The 27,329-nt window shown below is 38.1% G+C and overlaps 1 protein-coding gene across 3 annotated transcripts in view; it reads right to left on the bottom strand.

The window, feature by feature from the left end:
• Positions 1-2,857: 2,857 nt before the first annotated feature.
• The window catches only part of clip2 (CAP-GLY domain containing linker protein 2), a 36,270-nt gene continuing 11,798 nt past the window's right edge, over positions 2,858-27,329 (bottom strand). The window contains exons 4-18 of one of the 3 annotated variants that reach the window (XM_054625635.1): positions 24,288-24,412; positions 23,129-23,342; positions 19,482-19,679; positions 19,281-19,384; positions 18,367-18,427; positions 15,977-16,027; positions 14,111-14,494; positions 12,743-13,297; positions 12,580-12,637; positions 11,975-12,058; positions 9,962-10,118; positions 5,476-5,635; positions 4,647-4,835; positions 3,606-3,669; positions 2,858-3,508 (exon numbers count right to left, since the gene is read on the bottom strand). In XM_054625635.1, the coding sequence (XP_054481610.1) occupies positions 3,492-3,508; positions 3,606-3,669; positions 4,647-4,835; positions 5,476-5,635; positions 9,962-10,118; positions 11,975-12,058; positions 12,580-12,637; positions 12,743-13,297; positions 14,111-14,494; positions 15,977-16,027; positions 18,367-18,427; positions 19,281-19,384; positions 19,482-19,679; positions 23,129-23,342; positions 24,288-24,412 (2,421 nt within the window). In that variant the 3' untranslated portion in view covers positions 2,858-3,491. The remainder of the gene's footprint in view (positions 3,509-3,605; positions 3,670-4,646; positions 4,836-5,475; positions 5,636-9,961; positions 10,119-11,974; positions 12,059-12,579; positions 12,638-12,742; positions 13,298-14,110; positions 14,495-15,976; positions 16,028-18,366; positions 18,428-19,280; positions 19,385-19,481; positions 19,680-23,128; positions 23,343-24,287; positions 24,413-27,329) is intronic. The other 2 variants (XM_054625636.1, XM_054625637.1) reach the window with 2 other exon arrangements.

Genomic DNA, 27,329 nt, shown 5'->3' with positions numbered 1-27,329 from the left:
TGACATAAATGATTCATATAATCACAGTCAGATAAAGCTAATCATAATCCACTACATCACGGTAATCTGGTTACTTTTTTAGCTACTTTTGCATTAATCTACCCCTAAACTACTATAAAAATAAATGTGATTTGTGCGTGTGCTCCTCCACTTTCTTTGCTTGCTTCTGCAAATAATTAATCACTTATTTATTCAAATGTCAGCTGAATGACTAATCTACCCTCTGGCAAATAAAATAAACTGGCGTGTGGATAAGACCTGACATTTGCCAAACCAACAACTCAAAGTGATATGTGCCGAGGTAAGTATTCCAGAGATTGTAAATGAACATGCAGTGTCTTCGTGTCTGGAAAAAAAATGATTTATTGCTTCCTCCTCTCGTGGAGTCATTTTAAATTCCAAATATTTGCCTTGGATGACAGATTTAGTGCAGGATTTGTTTTATCTTGTGTTTGTGGCTGAGTATTGGATAAATGGTTATGGCTGCTGGCAGATTTTCCCAAACCACCGACCTTTTAGTGGTAAGAAATCTGACTCAGCTCTGCAGACGTATATACCTTTCTCTTGTGCTTTGCCCTGAAAAACAAACATACAGAAGTGACAGTGTGAAAGAGAGTGAAATAAAACACCAGCAGCCCTTTTCCCACATTGTTAATATTTAATGACTCAATCTCCAAAACCATTGCAGCAATAACCCAAAGGGTATGAACCCTTCCAGCTGCAAAGGCTGTGTACAATATGCAATGGAAAATTTGTATTTTTTATCTTTAGCCTGTCCTACAAGAGACACAAAAGACTCACCTCTGCAGTGTCTCCTGTGCAGCAACCGTTGACCAATACAAACACGATCTCCTATTAGTTATGGATTAAACAATATTTGGAAGGCTTACAGTATAATGTCTTTTACATTTTTTTGCAAATGAAACCCAAACGGGGTGGCAACATTTTCCATCCATTGTTTGGGTTTTAGCTCCATGTGACGGCCGTTCAGTAGCTGAACAAAAGGGCAGTAAAGTAATCCAGTTACATTTATATACAGCATCAAATAGGGCTGCTTAATGGTACCACTAATCAATACCAGTGTATGGAGGGAGTCTGTGCTGATACAAAGTCTACAGGAAATAAAATAGCTGATAAATTCTGATAAGAGGTGTAATGGTACAAGGGTCGGATCGAGTTTTAGCACACAAAAATCTGGAATAATTCACTATATGAATTCTATTAACATAGAATAACATAACTCAGAGGACTACTTTTTTGGGAAGATTGGCCCAATAGCCACTTTACCCGATACCCGAAGACAGGATTGGTGGTTGAACACCTGGAGGATTTAGAATACCTTATAATAAGCAGTTGCTGGTGAGGCACAAAGAACTTGTGGCAGCTTTAAATGTACAGTGTGCAGGATTTGGCGCCATCTAGCAGCGAGGTTGAAGATTGCAACCAACCAAAACTGTGCCAGCATGTAGGAGAACAATGGTGGCCGATTCCAAAATGGGTTAAAAGTTAAGAAAAACACAATGAATCTTATTTTCTGGTTATTATTCGCTAAAGAAAATATACTTATTGATTATCCATTTCTACCAATCGATCCCTCTAAATGTAGCACACTGTACCTTTAAGAAAATTTTGGGCCGAGTCATGTTCGCATTGGGACAGAAATAATTGTGATTTGTCGTGTTCCAAAATCTCAAACATAGTTCAAGTCAACAGTTTAACCACCGTTTCTAAATTGGGTCTAGTAATAGTTTAGCGTATATTAGACCGCAAGTAACCATAGCAACAGAACCGATGCTTTAGAGTATGCAATAATTAAGTAAACCAAAGGTTAATGCAATTATTCTACTTATATGTTAGCTGAAAAGACACTAGTTAAGCAACAATGCAATCTAAGGATTCCAGAGGAAATAAAACTCTGCTTCGCTTCTCTATATTTTTGCCTATTTTCTGAAGACTTGGTGTGTTAGAACATATTGATGCAATTTATATAGCAAAAATCATGTTTTATGATATTTATTTGATAATTTCCATTTCTAGTTTAGTTGCATATGGTGGCTCAAAATGCACAAAAAGTAGTGCTATGATGTCAGATGTTACTGGGAATCCACTGTTCTGATTGCATAAAAAAAGTAGTTTTTTACTCATGATTTATTTATGCACTGTGTTCTTTATACTTACAGTTTTTCTGAAATTAGTAAAAAGTGATATATCGCATTATATTGCAATTTGCCAAATTCTTGCCACTCCACGGTCCAAATCAAAACACAACGTTGTGTTTAATTGCTTACTTAAAGGGCCAGTGTGTGGGACTTGGTGCCATCTAGTGGTGAGTTTTTAGATTGCAACCAACTGAAACTTCTGTTGAAACATACTTATTAAGATTATACTCCATTTCTGCCAAAAGTACATTTAAAAAAAACCAAAAGTACCTTTAAAGACCCAAATCTTAATCTGGAACATTTCTCAGGGAGTATAAAGACAAATTCAGGATAATTTAAGAGTACTTGTTCTTGACAGTGCAGCGTTTTGCTCACTTAACTGATAAATATATTTATATTTTATTAGTCTCAAAAGGTACGTGAGGATTGAGCCAGAAGCAGAGTATTTTTTTGCATACTGGGGAGAAAAGAAGTGTTTGGAACAGACTAACATGGATGGAGACTTGAGAAGTGGATTATGTTGAAGAAAGTGGTTTAAAAAATATACGGTTTTAAAAAATATATTAACAAAAGACTGGCCACCATTGGAATCCATTATCCCACGAATGGATTCAACCTGATGAAGGTTTTACAGCTTCTTTACAAGCCTTCTGTGTTTGTGTTTTATAATCAAAAAGACAGATTTTATTAGTCAGAATCACTTTAAAGGGCCTTTTTAATACTTCCATTAACCCACAATTACTCATCATATTGTACAGGAATGCAGGAGTGTGAACAGACCAAAGCTCTCATCAGGTATGAAGTAAAGTGACAAATGAGCCAAAACTCCTTTAAAATAACGGTTGAAGTTTTCCTTTGAGTATCACTGGCCAAGACGGCTCGCCCGTAGAGGATTAAACAAAGCTGAGGAGCAAATTAAAAGTAATAAATAAAACAAACAAAGCGACCAAGACCTGGTTTCTTCAGTTCTTCACATCGTTGTCCTTCAGATTCACCGTCCGATTCAAAATTAAGAATTGTCACAGAGTTCCCGGCAACTTGCGGATTGAAAATTTGTCTAACTACTGTAAAGCATCAAAAGTCTCAGGAGTTGTACCCATAATATCTCTTCATGTCCATGTCCTTGTATATGTTATAGTACTTTAAGCGGCCTTCGTGATTGGCTAATAGGTGACACATAAATTCACTCGAGATAAGAGATTTGTTGTTTTGGTATTAAACTGCAAACTGAAATCTTCAGGCATCCGTCGAAGGATCAGGAGAAACGTTGGACGAGATCTTTTCTTAAAGACGGACGTTCACATGTTCCCAGATCAGTCTCATCTCTTCTGCTCATATCAGTGTTGTTCCTGAGAAGCCAAAAGAAAAACAAAAGATGTCTCAGAACTGAAAAGCATTAACGATGTCAAGAAATCCTCAATGCTTTGAAATATAAAGACAGAATACCAACATCTCGAGCAGTTCCCGACTCCTGATGATGAATCCCATTGGCTGAATTTGCACCATGAACCTGAAAAACACAATCACAGATTGTCAGAGTATTGTTTAACTGAGTCATAAATTAAATTAAAGGACTATTTCAACACTTTTTTGCTTTCTGGCTTATAGTTAGATGAGAAAATTGTTGCTACTCTCATGTCTGTGAAGGGCAAACAGCTAGAGTTTCCCCCTGTTTCAAGTCTTTATGCTAAGCTAAGCTAACTGGTGGTAGCTTCATATTTAGCGTGCAGACATGCAAGTACTGTAAATATTGTAATTTAACTCTCAGCAAGAAAAAAAATGAGCGTATTTCCTAAAAGGTAGAACTATTTCTATGAAACTATTTTTGACAAACAGTATTCGTTTTTCTGTGTCCAAAAATACACATTACTGCACACATGACCTCTTTTGCAATATTTAACATGGTAGCTTAACAAATGGCATAATAGCAATAAGTGTGAAAGATATTTTTTTATATATATTTTCAGATATGGATGTTTTTATTAGGATAACAGCCTTGTAGTTATAATGTAAGTCCTCTCACATATAATAAAACTCTCTTATTATGGGAGAAATTTGTTTGGCACGTTGCCTATTTTTTTGCCTATATTTCATACCATATGTATATTATTTTTGTATTCGTTAAGTATTGTGAATTTTTTAAATATTATATAGGTGGAGGCTTCAAATAAGCCCAGTGTGCTTTCTGCCTCTTCCTGCACTATAACATTATTTATCTATGTTATGATTTTAGATTTTACAATTGTGTAAAATAACTAAACAAAAAAAACTAAAAAAATCTATATTTATGAATATTATATTCCATTTCTACAGATTCCCTTAAATGCTACACACTTGCCCTTTAAACTGACATTAAAACCCCTCATCTTAATATTTTTCATATCTAAAAGCATCACTCTGATATTGCTACTTTTTCCGAAACTGCCTTCTCGAACATTTTTATTCTTTTCTTCGTTGAGTCTGTGGAAGTAAAGTTTTATGTTTTACCGGGCTTTTATCTGGATGCCTGCGCATGGCCTGCACCAGCTGGTCCACCTGCTGGTTGTGCTCCATGGCGTTCCTCAGGGCATCCTCCGTGCTGAGCAGCCGCTGGCGGAGGCGGCTCACCTCCGAGTCCAGAACAGAGGGGTCCAGCATGGAGTACCGCCGGTGGTCCGGGGAGGAACGCTCACGACCCTAAAAACACACACAAACATGGCAGGAAGATATTAGCCTTCTGGTAAAACACCATGCTACAGTGTGTGCTATTAAAATCTGGATTATTATACACTATTCACATTATATAAAGAGCACATTATAATATTCAAACAAAGCAAATTTCTTCTAAATGGTCATCAGATTATACAGTGAATATTTAAACCAACAGCTTCCTTCCAGCAGTCTTTGTAAACACAGACTGACCAGTATTATACTTCCCTTTATAACCATATTAATCTCCATTACAGCTTTAAAACCAACTTAATTAGTTTTTGAACAGATGCATTATTGGGTGGCTGAATAAATATCCAGAAAACAATTATAGAAAAATGTTTATAGAGACATTTTAAAGAAAAAGATATCAAGTTTACGAGAATGGACGTACGAAGAACAACCTGAGAACATATTGTCTTGTTTCCATCTGATTTAATGATTTCTTCAAAAACGTCTTGGTAAACAAATCACTTTTACTACATGTTAAATTATACTTGCAAGGGAATAAGCGACAACAACATCTCTAGAATGGGGAAAGAACAAGAGTAAATGTCTCAAACATCGATAATGATGAACATCTTTGGGTTGATTCACCCCAGACAACAACAACGACCTTCCTCCTCACCAGTAGAAGCAGTTTTTCTCGCAGGGTCTTGATGTCGTCCTGAAGTTTCTGCTCCTTCACCTTCCACTCGGCCTTGTGCACTTCACGGTTCAGGTCTTTCTCCATGTCTCGGGAATGGCGATGTGTCTCCAGGAGTAACACCCTCAGTTCATTCAGACTCCTGGAAGGACAAAACAAACTATTAGGTAATACTCAGAAAAATAGAATTCATTTGTTTGCTGTGAACTCGACCACTCCAGTGGGCTGTAACGATAGAGAGGCAGTGCAATTTGGCTGCTCCAGGATTTTTTATGGGTAGTACATCTGCTCAGACCTTGCACAAAGGTCGTTACCGTTTAACACCCATGATGTGAATAATATATTAGCCAGTCTGGCCAGTGGGGATTGTGGAGGCGGCCTGTTCTCTCTACGTGTCAGACTGGCTGGTGGATGGATGCTGCACTCTCATAGTCACTGTGCATCTCTGGCTGTTTGCCTGCATACTAATATCAGAGAACCACATTACTGTGATCAGTGCACAAACCCAGAGGGGTTGGCTACTTTAACATTAGTGCCTTTCACAAATGAGAGGATTAAGAATTCCTCCTGGACAGATTTTTCTCTGTGTGCTGAAGTTGTTAGAGAACCCTTTTCAAGCTGCTCTTATTAATATTTTTTCCCTTTTAAAATGCATGTAGGGAGTATTTACTTGTCGAGTTTATAAGACGATAATATGTTTGCAGCTTGTTTCTGCTGCCCCCTAGTGGACAAAAAAGAAGTTAATGCAGGTTTAAAGAAAGTGAAATGGTATTTTAGTGCAGAGTCTGTTTCCAACGGCCCTATTGCTTGGCTCCTGGTATTGCTGCTTACTGCATTGTTAGATGAACCAGGCGGCAACCTTTGGTACTACGGAGTGATGTGGAAGTGTCTTTTAACTTGCATTCTCTCTAGTGTCCACCAGGGGGCGACTCCTCTGGTTGTATAGAAGTCTATGAGAAAATGACTCTACTTCTCTCTTGATTTATTCCCTCAGTAAACATTGTAAACATGAGTTTATGGTCTCAATCTCTAGTTTCAAGTCTTCTTCAATACAGCATGATGTTCATTTAGTAAATGATGCTCCATTTAGAGTCAAACAGACCATAAAGCAGGGGATGCTTTAGGGCGGGCTAACTGTGATTGACAGGTCGCTATCAGAGACATATACATTACAAATATGGTATCTTCCGTTCATTGGATGCCTAAAAAACAGACTCAAAGCTTCCTATCGTCAGTCCACAAACCAATGGGTGACGTCACAACGACTATGTCCACTCCTTAAATGAAGAAGAGATTGTGACGTCAGTTCATCCATCAGCCAGCAGCCCGTTAAACATGTGACAAGTCTGCAGAGCCCTGAGGCTCCGCCCCCCACTGCTGCACAGAGCGCTGTTTGCTTTATTATTCAAAATGTATTCATATTGAATGTTTCGTGTGTCCAAATCGCACCAGATTCAGCATGGCACTCCATGGGGTCCACACCAAAACAACCAGCAAGTGTGAAGTAGATCAGATGAACGGTTCTCGAGATATGCGAAGGACACACAGACAGAAGTTTTTTTCAAGGGTTCCTCAGGCATCACCAAACTTTTTCACCTAATATTGATTTTTTTTTTCACTTACATGCGTAAACCATATTATTGTTTGCTTTTTAAAAATCTTTACTTCTTCTACCACATGAGCTTGCTAGTAATTGGCTTTCTTGAGTTTTCTTCCAAAGATAGAAATGTGTTCAGGGTCGACTGTCCTGAGGCGATGTACTAGTTTGTTTTCCACTAAAAGAATGTCCCAGACTGAAATAGTAGCAGCAGAGCCAATAACACCACCCTCCACTATCACTAACACTAACGCAAAGCGTCCACACACTGAATTCTTCAAACGACGGTATATAATTTTATTGCACACAACATAATTGCTGCAGTGGTGATGCACAAGAACATATCCTGCTATATCCAGAAGCACTTATTTTTAGTGCCTTGTAGCATTTAGTAGCATCATAACCATCAATAATGTAGGAGAGCTGGTAATGTGATCCAATCTGTGGAGCTCCTTTGGCCTCACAGGAAAAATGCATCGTGTGGTTTTCCATGTTTAGTAAAGCGCTGTACGTCTGCAGTGATTTCTCTTTGTACTTGGGTGGTTAAATAATAAACTCACAACAGAGTTTTGATAAATAAAACCAGATTTGTCAGCTTGAGCTACAAACACAGCTTTGGGAGGCTGGTGAAAAGTGTTGCAGAAAGAACTAATCTCTGGCAGCTTTAAGTTTCCCTCTGCTGGCTGATCCAAAAACTCAAGAGGAAAAAAAAGACCAGCTGTGTTCCACTAGCAGCCAGAACGAGATTTAGTGTTTCCCAATACGTAGTATGTCAAAGGCATTATGACAAAAATACCAGGAAGTTATTCTTCATCCTGTCACATTTTGCAGTATGAAGCCAGCAAGCTTTTCTGGCTGTTCTCACCCACAATCCTTTGCAATGCAGATGTATTTGCACGAGGGTCAAAGGTGTCCTAATCAAATGCATACTACATGCAACAGAACATATTTTGTGATCGCAGCTGCAGTATGTAGTAAAAGTAATAAGAAAAAGTGTGTTATTTGGAACAAAGCAACGGTACAGAATAACTGATAAATTGTACAATTAATCCAAATAGTGAACGCGATAAATGCAGGAAGTTTGTGTAAAACATGTGATTTGAATGAATTTTTAGTGGATTTTTCCTGTAATCTGCATCAGATGAGTTTTCCTGTTATTTTTAGGAACGTTAAATGCAATTCTGTGTCTGTATTCTGATTTTTTTTTTTTAAATGTTAACAATCATACAAACTAAACTTTGGTTGTTTTTGCTGCATACTTTTCTGATGCACCTCTTTTTAACATTCACGATTCAAAACTGCCAATATCACGATCTGCTCCAGACTGCTGTGTGCTAATAAAGAGCGATGTTGCAAATTATGGTATGAAAGTGTGTAAAAAGTAATGGAAATGTTTTATTAAAAAAGGTAATATCAACTAATAACAATAATATAAACACACAAAGACAAACAGTTTATAGTTTTTCTCCATCATAAATTCATGTTTTACAAGGATACATTATTCATAAGATATTTATAAAGTTACTTATTTCTATGTCTCAGTTAACAATATTCAATTTCCTAACTTTCAAAGTTTTAATCGATCATTCAGGTTTTTTAAGATGTTTTCCTCACAATAGTTTTAGTCATTTAGTATAATAGCACAGAGCTGTTGAGCTGATATTAATAAGTGTAAGCAGAATATTCATAACGAGGTTCTGGCTGTTTAAGTAGAAACCTTCTCCTCTGCAGCGACTGAGCTCAGCGCTTCTTGCTGAATACATTTATAAAGTTAATTACTGTGTATTTCTCTTTTACAATACCTTTTTTATGTGTTTTTCTTTTTGATGGAGAGCCTGAATACAGAACACATTTCCCTCATGTTTTAATGCAACAAACGCTGAGACGTAGAAAACAACGAGTCCTGATTACACCTCAGTGCATTGTTACTGACTGCAGCATTAGTAGTGGTGGAAAAAAATAATAAAACCTTGTGCTGAGCTTTAACTTTACTTTACTTTAAATACTTTATTGTCCACAGTGTGAAAAAACATCCATGGCTTCACCACTATAACATGAAGTAAAAATAAGACATATGCAATCAAATGTACATGTGAATAGCGTAAAACAATTAACTAATAAATATCAGCATTAAACTTCCCCAGCTGATTACTGACATTAAGACAATTGTTTTTTGTATTACAAGTTTTCTGAAATGTTATGTTTCAATATGCAAATGAGGCATTCTCTTGTTTAATAAGAGCTAATTTGCATACATATCCAGAACATAAATCTAAACTAAGGTTTAAATCTCGTGTTTCATTTTGTTGACATATTAGAGTCAAAAATATATATACATATATATATAAATGAATGCAACATGATTAAAATACAGACGCTCCATATTGTCACTTTTAAATAAGCTAAAATCTGAATTTATTGGTGTTCACTGGAAATAATAAAGGTGATATAATGATACTTCTATTGCTTTAAATTGTCAAATACGACATGTTGCCTCTGAGGACAATTTTTGTTGACAGAAAAACAACCAATCAGCTTCTATAGATCCAGAAGCCTTTGCAGCAGGATTTGTTTCTTTATCGTATTAAAATCTGAACTAAAATCAATAAATTCTCAGTTTTAGTTCAGCTTTTAATACAATGAAGACAAAAGCAGGTTTTATCCAGACGGAACATTACAAAATGAAATAATTATATTGTTAAGTTGACAATACGGGCCATCAGATCAATACATTGCCTGTGGGCTCCCAGTTTATGTCCATTATCTAATTGAACATGTGATGTATTTTTGTCTGAGACATTATTTTTCACTCCATCTTCCCAGTGAGTGCCGAGAACAGATTGTAAAATCAATGAAGCCGTGTCTCCATACCTCTCTTTCTTCAGCAGCTCCTGGCTGATATTGACCAGCTGCCCAGATGCATCATGGGACTTCCTGGTCATGGACTCCAGCTCCGCCTCCACGCGCGTGTTCTCCCTGGCCAGGGCTTCGGCTTTCTTTTCCCCGGAGCGAACTTTGGCCTCCAGTGCTGGTGGAAGAGAAATAAGAAGGCCGTTTCGATTTATACACCATTTATAATAATAATAACCTCATAAATTGTTGATAACACACTTTAACGTAGTTTTAAGGTCATTTTAAGTGTTTATATGTCTGTTAAACGACTATAACTCCTATGAAGAATTAATAACTGGTACAAAAACAGCCGATGGATAATATAAAACAGTTGTTATCGTATATGTAATATTAAGTATTTATAATATTTGTTTTGAAATCAATTGATTGAGTGCTTATTATAATGATATTTTATCATAAAGTATTTATTTATTCCTGAAAACTTGATTAGTTTGCACGTAAAAACAGAGCTGAACTCCATCAGAGGAAATTTAGTAAGACGAGTTTGAGTTAAGAATTTGTATTATTTCCAAAGTAAAGATTCATTAGTTTTATATCACACATTTATATCTTTAACCCATGTGGGAATTATTTGTACTTGTGAATAAACTACAGAAGTTGCGTTAACTAAATACAGAAGTTACGTGACAAATAAGTCAACGTTATGGTTAAAATAACTACAGAAGTGCAGTTATTTAAGATGAAATTACTTCATAAAAAAATCCAAATTTGGGTTAAAATAACTACTGAAGAAGCGTTATTTAAGAAATGGAAGTTATGTGACATATAAGTAAATGTTGACGTCTGGGTTTCACTTGAACATGAAGGCCGGTCTCCTGGGTGAAAGTCCTGTGTTTGTGGACCAACTTTATTACTCTTTATACTACGTGGGTTACATCTAAGTGGATTCATTTCATTTTGTATCGATCTGTTGAACATGACTGACCATCCGCTGCTTTGTTAGCGTTATGTTTTTAGTGAGGAGAACACCAGTTACTCCTATAAAGAAGGAATCCCCAACCTGAACCATGCAGACGAGGATGACAGAATAATGAAACTATTCTCTCCTTTCTTTTTACCCTTTTTAAATTATTCACTCCCTTTTTTCTCAGCGCGTGTCAGTTTGATTATCTGAGCTACATAAAGGGTTGTTCAGCTTCTTTTGATGTGACGGTCGACAGATTTCTCAGCGATGATCAAAGAATGTAACGGATGAAGATGAACACAGTGAACTCAGCATGACTGGTGGAAAAATGAAGTGAAGCCTGCAGAAACAGGGCACTGCACAGAGAGAGCAAGAATGACACTACTGAAGGACAATTATGTAAATATGGCGCAGATAACAAGTTTATTTATTGAGAAATATGTCAGGTTTTTTCCAAAACAAAACCTTGAATTTGCTGAGGAGAAAATGCTTTATCAAATAGCAAACATAACCTGCTAAAACACTTCAAATACAGGCTACAAAAAAGTACTTGTAGCTGTTTTTATATTCCCTTTTACCACCGATGTCATCAAAAATATGGATGTGCATGTTGCATCCGAAGTGTTGTTTTCTTTATATTCAATTAAAACTGTTGCCAGAATCAAAATGTCTAGTTGTTGCATGTTTGGTTGCCAGAATCGACTGAAATTCTACAAAATTCTGACAATATCCGGGTCTCTGAGCAGCAGGTGTTCCAGTTTAACGGGTGGCCGTGTTAACTGGTGACTTTCAGCCGAATGCATCCGTGGTTGTTTGGTGTGGAATAAAAATACAGATGACTGTATTTAAAATTGATTGCAGGTTTTTAAGACGACACCCACATGTCCTGCTTGTGTTTTCAACAGATGCCGTCACTATGAGCGACCACGGACACTGAGAGTCACCAAAACACTGGCGTCGTCTCTCTGCTATTAAACGTGATGACTAATGTTACCATTGGACTGTTTGTATCGCCCATTTTAAAACTAAATAAAGTCAAACTGACCGCTCTGTAAAATGATATTTACCTCCCGTCTGGTTCTTCAGGGCTTCCAGCTGTGAAGTGAGGGTGGAGACCTCTTTCTCCCGTTTCTGCAACTTCTCCATTGTTTCTGAAGAAAAACACAACAACAGGAAAAGGCTGTGATCAAATGCACTGATGCAGACTCTTTGGCAAATGTTTTCACTGACCTCTAAGAATAATTTATAATTATTATAATGCATTATAAAAATATTGTCATGCATAATAACTTTGGGATTTATAACACAATATGATCCTGAAAAAGAAAAACTCCAAGAGTGACAAGCTTTATGAAAATATTATCATATGTGACTTAATTACTTATCAGTAATTATAAAATGCTTTATAATGTGTAATGATTATTGTTATGAAGCATTTGATTATTTATTAGTGCTTAAAACACATTCTAAGTATGTATATAATATATTATAGACATTGGCGCCATAGAAAGTTTTACCAATAATACTTGAACAAAAATAAGAGTATAAATTATCATTATTTTTTATTTAGGAAAAACTGAGCAAAATATAAAATCATATAAGGAAAAAAGAGAAACTGAAGTATATGGATGATTTGTTTTCATGATATTGTAGTTAAAATAAACGTTGATACCCTCGATGTTCTGTTTTAGCTTCATCTTCTCATCTGAAATGTCATTATCCTCTATCACCTGAAAAAAAGGATAAGAAGTTAAAAGAGTTTAACTCAAAGCAATGACAACATATAAATATTTAACTCTGGATTTCTGATCTGCTACGTCTCCTCCACCACGCACATTTGCATCATGGGATGTGTAGCGGTCGGCCTGGATGGCCTGGAGCTGGTTGGCCGTCACCCTCAGCTGCTCCTCCAGCCTCTGGATCTCCTCTTGGCTCTCGGCCTGGGCCTTCTGCAGAGCCTGGTAGTCCCTCATCTTCTTCTCCGACAGCTCCAGTCGCTCTCTCAGCTGCTCTGTGCTTTCGTCCTGCTCCGCCCGAAGCTTCTCCATCTCCGCCAGCCTCTGCTCCGCCTTCTGCAGCTTATCGGCCGCCTCCTCCAGGGACTTTTTGCCGCTTTTGGCCTGGTTGCCCTCGGCCAGCTGGTCCTTGGCCTCCTGGAGGCGAGTGCAGAAGTCTTCTCGTTCCTTGCTCAGGATGGCGGCTTCGATCTTGTGTTTGGCCTTGAGGTTCTCCACCTCCAGCATGTGCTCCGTCTTCAGGCTCTCCAGAGTGGCTCTCAGCTCCTGGGCGCCCTGCTCTGGGCCCGCCGGAGTGGGGTGATCGCTGCTCAACGAGGCCTTCAGGTCCTCCAAGGAACGCTGGTGGTCTGTCGTTAGAGAGTCGAATTTAACCTGCAGAGGGAAGTGAGAACAATTATATTGGTTGTGTTATTTGGAAATACGATTAAAGGGCAGGGTTGGTTATCTTCTGCAAAAAACTTTTTTTATATTTCTGTTGAAATTCTCTTTCTCAATCAGAATGCTGACAAAAGAAAGCAAAAAATCTGGTATCTCTGGCTGTTGCAGGACTGTAATAATCCCGTCTAATTATTGCGTTAAGCCCGGATGTAATGATTTCCAGAAGTGTCTTAAAGCTGCATTCTCTCTAGTGTCCATCAGGGGGCGACTCCTCTGGTTGTATAGAAGTCTATGAGAAAATGACTCTACTTCTCTCTTGATTTATTCCCTCAGTAAACATTGTAAACATGAGTTTATGGTCTCAATCTCTAGTTTCAAGTCTTCTTCAATACAGCATGATGTTCATTTAGTAAATGATGCTCCATTTAGAGTCAAACAGACCATAAAGCAGGGGATGCTTTAGGGCGGGGCTACACACTGACTGACAGGTCGACACCAGAGACGTATACATCAACAGTAGAGTAATTTTCTCATAGACTTGTATACAACTAAAAAGGAGTCGCCCCCCTAATGGTCAGTAGAGAGAATGCAGCTTTAAGACACTTCAGCATTGGCTTCATTCGTCAGAACTGAAGGCTGCCACCTGTATGTAAGAGTTAATGGGGAATTCATATCTCTTTTTGTGAAAGTTCAATGTAGGCTACATTGGAAAAGTTTTTCCAAAGAGTTTTTGGATTAGGTCGTTCCTCCAGAGTACCAACCCTTCCTGAGTAGTTTGTATTGTGTTAAATGATTGTAGCAGAATACCTTCCAGGTGTCCATCATCTCCATGTTCTCCTTGGTGGCCTGTTGGACCTTCTGCTTCATCTCCCTGATGTCCTGGCTCCTTTTCTCCACCTCCGCCTTCAGCGTCTCGACCTCCTGCCGGCTCGCCGCCAACTCCGTCTCGTACTTGTCCTTGAGCTCGCTGCTCTCCTTGTTGTGCTCGCGGCCCGCCGTCACCAGCTGGGCGCGGAGGACCAGGGTCTCCGGCTGGGCATCGGACCCGGGGTTGGCCTCGCCGTCGTTGGCCTCCTGCGAGCTTGAGTCAGACCCGCTGAGTTTGGCCTGGAGGTTCTCCATCTCGGTTCTCCGGAGGCTGAGCTCCTCCTCCAGCTGCATGATGCGACTTTGCTCTTCAACGGTGGTTTGCTGGAGGGGAAAAGAAAAACAAACAACATCCATCACTACGGCAGGAAAGATGTCGGCGTTTTTTAAAAGAAGAGGGGAAACCCCTGAAGATCCTTTAAGGACTGGAGACGGCCGAGAGCATTCCAGAGAATAAAGAGGACAAATAAATAACAGTAAGCATGTGGACAGTGACAAACTGGAACATGTTGGCTCCTTGTTGGACTCCTCAGATACAAGATGATACAAAGACTGACTAAAGGTGTGGCCAGTATTTATGGTGATCTTACTAACAGTACATGTTTTTTGTTGTGGTGAGACACATGAACTAAAATGTTGTTTTTTATGCATCAATTTAGAAATGTGGGGATATTTTGCCTAAATAACATCTTTTAGCAAAATGGAAAAATGTTATTTACTTTTTGTGTCTGTAGATTTCTCCTATGTTCACCAAAGGTTACCATTAAATAATGCCTCATCTGCATATTTAAACATTACATTTCAGAAAACTTAACACAATAAATAAATGTCTTAATGTCAGTAATCAACTGAGGAAGTTTAATGTTGATATCTAACTCTTAAATATGGGAATATAGATCTTTGGACAATGTGGACACTTTTTTAGAAGCAGCTAAAGATCCAATTATTTATAAATGCTTTTGTTCAGTTTATTCAATTTTTTTAGCTTAACATCTGGATTTTATGGCTGTTTTTTAGTCTTTTAGTTGCTGTTTTGTCTTTTTTCTGTGAAGAACTTTGTGACATTACTATTAAGTCTTTTAAATCTTGCTGTTGCACATTGGTCTCCCTTTTTCTAGCAAATTATAGTTGCTAATTACTCTAGAGGAGAACCATCAACATACTGGCACCACTTTGGGTTTGCATTTCACCTACAGATGTCAAAACAAACCATTATCCTCATTTATATGATACCGCTGTCCTCTTATTAAAGCTGGCAGTCACTCATTGTATCATTTTCATCCAAAGACATAAAGGAGCCAAAGGGAGTCAACGTGTCACTGTCCAAATATTTATGCAGCTCACTGTTTGTGCAAAGAAGTGGAAGATGAGAGGAGAGCGCAGCCATTCTCTGATCATCTAGAAGCAGCCAAGCAAATTTATATATATATATACAGTAGATATATAAAAAAGCAAACAGCAAAGAGCTGCACACAGTGACTCTGCACACAAACAACTGCAAACATCCTGCACACACTTCAAATAAAAGATTAAGAAGGAGGACCTGCTGCACAGAGTCCAACCATCTGGGAAGACAATCTACCAAAATCTCAGAGTCACTAGTTGATTCAAAGAAGTTTCCTGAATAGCATTCAGATCAAAACACAAACACAGAGGAGTAGAAGAGTAAAAAAAAGAGTCTATGCAAGATGAATGTCCTTGACAGCGTCTGAAGTCGACGTGAAGTTGAAGAATTGAGATAGCTCGGCGGCGGATCAAAGCCAAAACAAGATCAAATCTGTTTTTTTGTTGTTGTTTTCTCTTCACCTTGGTTCTCTTACCCAACCTCGAGGATACTGCACCTTGAGAGCATCCTCCCTGTTGACAGAAGCAGACCTCACTGCATAAAAAAAAAAAGCTTTTCAAAGTGTTTTTGTTATCTTTTGATGCCTGGAAATCGAAAGAACAAACTGGTACGGTTTGATTTGTGATACCGTTAAGTGCAGCGCTGCATGTCAAGGTGGTGTAAAGGACATCCTCTGATACACTCCGATGGTAAACGGGCTTAAACTCCGTGATTTGTCTGGAAAACGTTCATCCAAGAATCAGCGATGATTCCCATTAACAATTTATAATTTCTTCATGTGTTACTAACAGCATAACAGCTCAAAACTTGGGGAGATTCATCCTCTACGTTCTCCAGACTTAAAACGGAACCAGATTAATAAATGTTGCAACTCAAAAGACCAACCTTTAAATAATAAAAAAAAAAGATAAATGACACTTTAAAAGAAGATTAGCAGCAGCGACTGCAACAGCAGACAGGTGAAGCAGCTGACGGATGTCTGAGGTGAAGCTCTGGGTGGACAGTGAGGAGCGTTATCACTGTGACCCATGATATGATGAAGGAATGAAGACGCGGATGAAGCCAGTCTGCATATTTGTTTATGTGATTTTGCATAATATTCACTTTACCAGACGGATATCAGGACCGACTACTGACATCCAGGCTTTTTACCTCCGCCAAGGACGGTTATGTTCTGGGTTGTTTGTCAGCTGTATTACGGTTAAACTACTTGTACGATTTACATGAAACTTGGTGGACGGTTGGAACATGGGCCATGAAAGAACATGTATCATTTTGGAGCAGATCCGAATCACAGCGGCATATATACGCTTTACTTTTCACGTATGGAAACGGCCTTGGCGGAGGTCTGCGCTCTCCGAGTGCCTTTCTAGTTTTTTCTCTTTTCAACAAATCCCAAGCAAAAAAAGGCAGTAAATGTATCCAAAGCCTTAGATTAGAAATAACTGTAGTGAGTTTAAACTGAGATTATGGGATCTTGATTTTAAATTAATAATCAAACCTCTCTAGTTTGATTTGATATGAATTTTGGACACCCTACGTCAATATCAACATAAAGCAAGCAGGTGCAGAAGCACATAGAGGCTCCAGGCAGTTTTACCCTCCTCTTCTCTAAGTCTTTCTGAAGCACCTCTGCTCTCGACTTTTCAGTGAGCAGACTCTGCTCGAGCTGACGAATGTGGGTGCGTTCCAATTTCCTCTGAGTCTACGGAGAGAGACAAAGAGAAAGACAGGGAGGAAAACCAGAGACCGATAGAAAAAGAAGAAAGAAAAAATAAAGACGTACAGATCCGAGGGGAATGATAAGAAACCCCAGAAACCCCGCCCCTAAATCCTACCCTGCTTTATGGTCTGTTTGACTCTAAATGGAGCATCATTTACTAAATGAACATCATGCTGTATTGAAGAAGACTTGAAACTAGAGATTGAGACCATAAACTCATGTTTACAATGTTTACTGAGGGAATAAATCAAGAGAGAAGTAGAGTCATTTTCTCATAGACTTCTATACAACCAGAGGAGTCGCCCCCTGATGGACACTAGAGAGAATGCAGCTTTAAGACATGAAGCATTGACTTCACTTTTCAGACTTTTTTTCAGCCAAAGTAAGGAAGTCAGAATGGTTTTGGTCTTCTCATGTGACTCATTTAAAAAAATAAAATCATAAAATATCACCATCCATATCCACTGACAGTCCAGCCTACTGTGTTTGAAAACAATGTGTATTCTCAAGTAGTAGCCTTCAGCCTTTTGTCTAAAAACATAAAGAATAATTGAGTAACTATACTATAACTTTGCAATCATGAATGTGTTTCTATGCAGGGAGAGCCAAAAGGAAACTCAAAAGAGAACAAATTGAATTAACCTTCCATTCTGGTTCTTAGTGTAGGGACAGGTAGAGAACCGTATCTAAAGGATTTCACACATTTCTGCATAGCTTAAAAAAGAGATCAAGTCTCCACTGAACTCAGCCGGCCTTTAAATCCTCACATTTTTCCTGACTTTTTGACCCTAAATTGTGCTGCAGCTGAAAGCCTCGGCTCTCTTTCCATGAAGACTGGGGAAGCTGTCAATCAAATGTTGAGAGGGGTTCACGTCCACATCATCCTCTCGTTAAACCGATTTTAGAATGTTTGCATGTGTTCTACAGAAAATGTTGAGGTGCACACATTTGTTTTTGTGCATCCAAAAGACGTACTGGTCTTCTCTGCATGTATAAACCCGTTATAAATCTTTCTTTTACCATCTCAGGGTCCGATGATGTCATAGGATACACTGGATTTAAGCATGTGGAGGTCAGTTTATTCTCATATTGATAGAGATTATAGGTATTAATAATGCAGATAAATACCTCCAGGTCTCCTTTGGTGATGGATTCCTCCTCTACTCTGAACTGGAGGTCCTCCACTTTCCTGAAAAAAAACAAAAAAGTTGCATGAGATGTGGCACAGAGGAGAAAACATCAAACATCAAAGGATGGACGTCACCTCATCCCTGCAATGTTACATCTTTTATTCAGAACATTTTCCATGAAATGTTACATCTTTTATTCAGAACATTTTCCCGAGGTCTTCAGGTGGGAAACTCGAATGGACTCATTAGAACCCCTTCGTGGGTTCAGGATGAAACCCTATGAATTCAAAACAGTTCTCTGTATAACCCATTGGCTGTTTTCCCAGATGAAACCCTTCGAATATAAAAGGGTTCTCGGTAGAACCCCCTGGGTGGGTTCTAGATAAAACCCTTGGAATATAAAAGGATTCTCAGTAGAACCTGCTTGGTGCTTTCTTTTTAGCACCCTTAGAAGGTGGAAAGGTTCTAGATAGAACCCCTAGAGATGATTCTAGGTAGAAGCAAAATAGCATAGATGGGTTTTATGTAGGACCTCTCATAGAAGGTTCGGCTGGAACTTTTAACAGATGGTTCTAGGTAGAACCATTTGTGAGAATCCTCTGAAATGTTTCCAGGTGGAACCTTTAGAAAAGGCTCTACGAGGAACCAATTGGGATATTCCGATGGGGACAAGCCAAATAATGCTCAATTGTTCTAGCTAGCACCTTTATTTCTAAGAGTGTACTTTCCCTCCTTGTAACAACATGACTGCGGTACTCCAAAGATCTTTAGAGATGACAGTGAGGAACACGCAAAGAACACAAGATGAAAGGAACAAGAAAACTATTTAATGTATAATGTTTTGAGAACCAAGACATTTCCAAATATAATACCTCACAATGATTAAGATTTAGGTTCCACAGATCTGATTACCTTTTCTCTTCTTCCAGCTGATTGGCCAGTTCCAGTTTATCTTTCTGTGTGCTGGCCAGCATGGTTCTGACCTGCTGGAGGTTGTTCTCGTTCTCCGCTACGTACTGCGGAGAGTTAGAAGATATTTAATGTTGCATAAGTTATTTTGTTTTATGCGGAACACAGGAACATAAATAGCACTTTTAACATCTGGTTTCATACCTGAACGTGCTGCACCTTGAGGACGTTCAGGTCCTTCTCCACCTCACAGATGTGGCTGGTGGCTTTGGCCATCTCGGCCCGTTCCAGGTCTCTCTCCGCCAGCAGCTGCTCGATGTGCTGCTGCTTCTCCTTCAGGGCCTCCTGCAGCGCCGTGGTGCCGGAGATCTTACGGGCGTAGCGCGACGACGTCTCCGTCAGCTGAGACGAGGAAGGACAGAAAACATTAGAAAGGTTGAGGAAGAAAGTGTGAATAATGGGAGGGGACAAAAGTTATGGTACGGTAGAACCGCCTGAATATGGGTTCTATGGTAGTTCCCCTTAAATGGGTTCTAGTTGAGGAAGAAAATGTGAATAATGGGAGGGGACAAAGGTATTGTATGGGTTATAGAGGAAACCCCTGGAATATAAAAGGGTTCTTGGTAGAACCTATTGGGTGGGTTCTAGATTAAACCCCAGGAATGTAAAAAGATACAATCTTTAGAATATAAAGGGGTTCTCGGTAGAATGCCCTGGATGGGTTCTAGATGAAACCCTTGGAATAGAGAAGGGGTTCTTGTTAGAAAGCCTTGGGTAGGTTCTAGTTGAAACCCTTGGATTATAAAAGCGTTCTTGGTAGAACCACCTGGGGGGTTCTAGATGAAGACCTTTGGAATATAAAAGGGATCTTGGTAGATCCCCTTAAATGGGTTCTAGATGAAACCCTTTAGAATATAACAATATTCTCGGTTGAACCCTCTGGTTGGGTTCTAGATGAAAAGTGAGGAAGGTACTTAAATGTAAAAAAAATTCCATCATGGATAAATATGTTGTTAAACTAACATGCTTTCATGTCCTCACAGATTCATTATTTCATGAGCACAAAAAGGGTTTAGCTTGTTAACTCGAAGAAAACAAGGCTTGTTACAGTCAAATAAATAAAATGTCACGAGATATAAGAGATAACAAACACTCAGCTTTATGTATGAGTAGCTCTCACATGACAAGAGATGAATAAACACTGAAATATGATCTCTTATCTGTTTAAGATAATTGACTAAATGAGGATGCAACATTTCTTTTGACCACTAGAGGGTGCTCTTCGAGAGGATTCCTGCCTCGCCTGTGAGATCAGGTCAATCCAGAAGCTTTTATTTTATAAACAGAATAATAAGAATAATGTGACTGATAGAAATAACCCTGATTGTTGTTTTTCTTTTGTCTGCAACATTTCTTACACTTGAAGAAACAGCTGAAATGCTCAAAACAAACATATTTTCAAAAAGGCTACTTGGTAACTGAAGCATTATGTACATTAATGCATGTTATTCATATTTCACAGCCGTTAATGCACCAACTGACTGACTGTGTTTAACTTGTGGTATAAATGTTTATCTAAACCTCAGTTTCTGTACCTACAAATAAGGGACAGAACCCAAACTTGGAAATACTTGGTTCCAAAAGCGTTCTTCCTGAAGGGCTGAGGCTTAATTTGCTTGTGAAGGACCATTTTTTAAAGAAATTGTAAAAGAGTTCTCTGTAGAACCTCTGGGTGGCTTCTTGATCAAATCTTTGGAATATAAAAGGGTTCTCGCTAGAACACCCTGGGTGGGTTCTAGATGAAACGCATGGAATCTAAACAGGTTCTAAGTAGATCTCCTGGGTGGGTTCTCGATAGCTTCCTTGGAATATAAAAGGGTTTTCTGTAGAACCCCCTGGGTGGGTTCTAGATAAAACCCTTTGGAATATAAAGGAGTTCTCAGTAGAACACTGGATAGGTTTGTGTTAGCACCCTTAGAAGGTGGAAAGGTTCTGGATAGAACCTCCAGAGAGGGTTTCTAGTTGGACCATTAAGCCAAAGACAGGTTCTTTGTAGAACTTCTCATAGAGGGTTCTGGGTGGAATTTTCAACAGATAGTTCAAGGTAGAACCCTTTGTGAGAATCCTTTGAAAGGGTTACAGGTGGTGCCTTTATAAAATGTCCAACCAGGAACAAAAAGGGTTTCTCCTTTTATGGTTCTAGCTAGCACCTTTATTTCTAAGAGTTCTTTCCCTCCTTGTACCAACATGAACTCTGGTACACGACAGATTTATGGAACGACAGTGGGGAAGAGCATTTTTGTGCAGCTACTCCAGAACCGCTGCCAACAATCAGGGAAAGTAAAGGGCAGGGTTCTCCATCCAAGATCTGGCTTAGAACCAGGAGCTAAAATCAATGTGGGATGCTCCGATGTTCCATTTATTTCAGTGCGTTGCCAACGAGTCCTGAGTTCATTAGTCTTAAAGGTACAGTGTGCTGGAACCAGCTGCTGGAACAAAACGCAAAGTCAGAGAATCTGAGCTTCACACAGAAACAACATGGAAACTACCGACTCAGCTTTAAACACAAGGAACCCGCTCATCAGACGCTGTTTGTATTTGTAGATGAAATATTTCAAGAGGAGAAAACATTTAGCTGTAATCCAACTCTGTTATAGATATTTTATATATAACAAAATACCGATTTAATTAGTAAGAATAACAATACAAAGAGATTAGTAAGCATCCTTGGTATTCAAAGAATTGGAAATTGGAAAAGTTATTTTTTTTTTATTGTTCCTAGTTTACTAATAAAAACAGAAAATTAGAATAAATTCAAAGAATGAAATATTTTTTTTATTAAAACACTTTAATCTTTAATTTTAGAAGCCTTTTTTTTTTTTTTTTACAATTATATATATATATATTTAAACAGTCTCAAACAGTAGGAATGCTATATATAAATAGTCTCAAACAGTAGGAATGCTACTATATAAATATATATACTTTTATATATATATATATGATAAAAGAAATAGAGTGCTCCTAACCTTGAATATATGTTTTTATAATGTTTTTATAATATATATATATATATATATATATATATATATATGTATATATACATACAAACATTATAATTATTATATAACATTTATATGGTCTTCAACAGCTATATATATATTTATATATATTTTTTAATATAATTTCAAGCCACTCTTATATTTCTTTACTCTGTTAAAGTCTTGTTGCATTTTATGATATTGCACCTTGTAACTGTTTTTAAATGGCATTTTCAAATTAAAGTGTTTTAAAGGAAATATTTGCAGAAAAAAAAAAAACATACACATATAAACAGTCTTATGCAGTAAGACATATACAGTATATATATAAGGCATGATAACATAAATATAGTGCCTCTTACCTTGAATATGTGTTTTTAATAATAATTATATATATATATATATATAATTTCAATATATATATATATATATAATTTCAAGCCACTTTTAAAGTCTTGTTGAATGTTATAGTATTGCACCTTGTAACTGTTTTTAAATGGCATTTTAAAATAAAAGACATTTAAAGGAAATATTTGCGGAAATAATGGAATGCTTATCTATTTTTTGCAAAGAGTTAGATGAGAAGATTAATATAATTTGTCTGTACAGAAAATATTTGGGCGACAGAGCGTGTCGCCTACTAATCACCAGGTTGGCGGTTCGATTCCTCCTCCTGTCCGCATGTTAAAGCGTCTGTGGCAGCTGTGGCTTCATCTTTATCTAACTGTCATGACAGTATTATCAACCCTCTCATTAAACTGTCAGTATGTGTAACGCTGCCGTCATCTTATAACGCTGCCGTCATCTTACCAGTCCGGTTCTGCTCGGCCGTCCGCCCACGGAGGAGGCCACGGAGCTGACGGAGCTGATGGAGGAGCTGCTGGGGCTGTGGACCAGAGAGGAGACCCCCATGGCCATCCTCTTGCTCTTCTTGGCCTTGGCCGGGCTGGTGGAGGGGAAGCCGATGCGGATCACCTTGTGGATCGGAGCAAACAGGCCGAACTTGTGAAGACACTGAAAGTATCTGCAGGGAGAAAGATGGAAGACTTGTTTAGGACAGAAGATCGTGTTTTATACTGAGTCTCTTTGTGATTTAGTTCAAATACGTTTATACGATAATAGGAAAAAAGTAATGAACTCTTTTTGTCATCTGGATATATTTCATTTTGAGGTGCATATTCTCCTCACAGCTCCAACCAAGTCACCAATTAAATGATAAAATCACCTTTAAATCTTTAAAACAAACATCCTGCATGAACTGTGGAGCATTACAGAGCAAGAAACCAGTTTAAAATAACCATTATAATGGCATTAATGGCATATCATTGTACATGAAGAAAAAAAACAATGATTAGTAATAGTGATAATAGTTAGCCACAGCATTAATACTTGGAGTTGAAATGATTACATTGATTAATACAGTCATTTGGCTTTTATAAACAGGAAGTGTGTTCAACATAGGTATTCAAGAGAACTACTAGTCACCAGAAGTCATAAGTGCATCTCCTTTCTTAAACAAGCATCTTAAAGCATAAACCAGAGCAAAAGTATAGTGCAGAGGCAGATTACTGAAAACAATAATTGCAACAGACTAATACGAATACAATAAGTGCTACAAACCACTACGAATAGGATAAGTGCAGTCAATAAGTGCAGCGAATACAGTAAGTATATGAATACAATAAGTGCTACGAGGAAGGCTCAGGGTAGTACTTCTTGAATTACTTCTTGATTAGTTGATTAATCAATTGGTTGATAAACAGGAAACTAATATTCCAAGGAAAAACATGTGCTGTTTCCAACTTCTAATATGTTAATTAAAATGTTATTTACTGATTTGCTTTTGTCATGTATAATGTGTATACGTACAAGCAATAATGTGTGTGTTTTTGTGTGTGTGTGTGTGTGTGTGTGTGTGTGTGTGTGTGTGTGTGTGTGTGTGTGTGTGTGTGTGTGTGTGTGTGTTTACCTTGTTCCAGCCACAGCACCATCGTTCTTCCCCAGAGGCTCATCCAGCTCGACCCCACACCATTCACCCTTAGCGAAGTCTGTCTCTCCCATGTAGCGGATGACTCCCATCTTCGAGCCTCCCACCTGACAACAGAGGAGGTCAAAAGTGAAAAATGTTCCTCATGTCATCATCCCAAATGGAATAAAAACACATTGTAGTCATCTTATATTTGTGCAGAGACCAGACAAAATATATGTTTATAAACCAGACTGTCTATGGTTCAAATAATAACCTTGCTGCTGTATTTATGCCAAGATGACGTTATTTAAGTGTTGATGGAGCAGCTACAATGTTAGCATAGCTTAGCACCTATCGAACCAAACTCCATTCAAAAAACAAGCATTTTAAAAGATGTTTGCTTGTCATTTTGTGGACAGAACTTATAAAGCATAATGATAGGTTTAAAAAACAGATTTATTCTAACGTACTCTTGTATTATTTGTTTGTATATCATGTTATTTTGTACATTTTCATATCTCTATCTTCATATCTTCTCTTATGCTATTGCACTGTGTTTATTTTCCTGCACTAATCAGCAAGTCAAATTCAAATGATGTGCAAACATGCTTAGCAAATAAACACTTTGTGATTAACATGTACACACATCAAACATCTGGTCACACTTCCCTTAAATGTCTAACAGCTGGAACACATCTGATATTGTTTTAAATTAATTTCACTCCACTGATCATTTGTAAAAATTGTGTACATTCTTCAGTCTTTTTTTGTCTTGTTTCATCCAATCAATAGTCCAAAACCCCAAAATATTCAGTTTGCGCTCACATAAGAATAAGAAAAGACGATTGTTCTTTGAACGGAGAATAAAAAAACGGACAAAAGTCTTGATTAATTGTAGTAAATTGGAGCCGTGTTTAACTAAAGCAAAACTACATCACAACTATATTAAAACATAAATTTACAAACTCACATGCTCACTTCTTCATAAACACAAGACAACCTGATTATTTAAAACACTTCAACATAAACAGTGTCACACAGTAGGTATGCAACTTGTTTTGAAGTGTTTTAAATCATAAGGTTTTATGAGTTTTGGAAGTCGTGGAGGCATGAGAGAAAAACAACATTTCCTGCAAGAATTCAAGGCAACACAGAATGAGTGGTTAATAAACAAATGATCATTTTGAGGGTAAAGTATTCCTTTTACATTTAAGAGCCATGACCTTTAAGAACAATACCCCATTTATAAAAACACACTGAACACAAGCACAAACAAATAAAAAGCTTGTGGTGAGTCACTCTTCATCTTTCTGTTGTCACGTTAATACTTCCTCTCCTCCTGAACCACCGAGGCCAAAACGTGGCGAGAAACCACCGTGTTGTCACGAGACGTTACATTAAGACGGTTTTCTGTCAGCGTGGCGGTGTGATGTCACAGTGACTCAGTGTCAAAGAGCCAGCGGTGAAAAGAAAAAGACAGCCAGTCAGCAAAAGTCCTGTCTGGGCTGCTGACACTTCCAGTCTCCTGTTTGAGCTGTACTACTTAATCTCTGGCTGTAAACATCTCTACTTTAAACTACGCTGAATAGAAACTCCTCAGACGTAAACAGTCATCTTGGGTGAATTCCTTGCAACCTTAAATGGAAACTTGGCGTTAATATTTAATATTCTTATGGTGTGTTTGTAGCCATGCTGGCAGCGAGGCTCCAGGGTGGTCGGTCTGTCGGTTTGGTCCAGAGTGAAATATCTACAGAATGATGATGTTTCTTTGAATGAAATGTTTTATTACACAGCAAATTGCAATTACTTTGGCGATCCTTTCAAGGTAAATTTCAGCACGTTTTATGTGGATTGGATCAATACATTCCTCAGTGCTTTATTGACACAGAGAGCTGAGTCTGCAGCTAAAAAAATCTATTGTTCTTCCTGCGTCAAGCACCGTCATTCAACGTGACAGTGACGTAGTTGGTTGAAGGAAGAGCTACAGCCAGGGGGGAGTTCTCCAGATGGTGCTAAAGAAAACAGAACTTCTTTGTTCTCTTTGCTTGTAAAACGTCGAAAAATGGCATCCCAGAAATATGAGTGCAGAGGATGTCATGGATGAGGATGCATTTTACAGTGTTTTGGCTGACTCAGATAATCAGCCGTTTTTAATTGGAGCCATACGTCTGAAGAAATGCAGCACAGAGAAAAAGCTAAACTGGAGAACTCGAGGCCTTCAAAACTACATCAAGACTACGTCCACTTCTTCCATACAGTCATTGCTTGTTTCTAAAGTAGCTACTTAATAAATTCATTTTAGACCAATAAAAAGCTAAATTATGGTCAGACTATAGCCAGATTGCATTATGGCCAAATGTGTTTCTTTTTACCTTTCGTTTAACCAAAGCCTTCTCCAACGTGATTGGTCAATACTATTCAGACTACACTGGGAAACCAGAATGCTTCAGACACCACCTACCATATAAATGCAGAATCTGTTTATTGAGATATTGTTACATATAACAAAGCATGCCGTGATGATTCATGTTGAGAAATGTTTGACTTCAGAGCCTTTGAATGAAGATACTCTAAATTATGTAGTGTGTAATCAACAGTATGATTCAGTGGTCGGTTGTTTTACGCAGCTCATACGGCATGAAATAAAAATTTGGAAAGGGAACATTTAGTCTTTTATCCTTTTTAATAAAGTCATTCAGACTTCCTGTTTACTACAACCATGTTATATTTGTGTTAAGGGACAATTTCATAGACCAGCAGCTTTCACGTTGTAACCCTACAGAAAAAAAAGGAACAGCCATTTAACCTTTACCAAAGCCTCCAGTAGCAGAGACGGCCTCTGGTTAAAAACTGAAAGCCAGCAGAGGAGAAGCATTTCTGGCAAACGGACACAGGCGTCATGTGCTTTAACCTCTCAAGGTGTTGGCAAACATTTCTACAGTTTATTTTAAAAAAAGAATACCATCCTCTTCAGGCGATTTTTATATGGCTGCTTTTTACACAAACAGCAGCACAAGAATATAACAGTATTATTTTGAATAT

Source organism: Anoplopoma fimbria, chromosome 24, assembly GCF_027596085.1.
Source record: "Anoplopoma fimbria isolate UVic2021 breed Golden Eagle Sablefish chromosome 24, Afim_UVic_2022, whole genome shotgun sequence".
NCBI classification, from domain to species: domain Eukaryota; kingdom Metazoa; phylum Chordata; class Actinopteri; order Perciformes; family Anoplopomatidae; genus Anoplopoma; species Anoplopoma fimbria.
The sequence above is the reverse complement of the archived record's forward strand: the minus strand, read 5'-3'. Positions and strand labels throughout refer to the sequence as shown.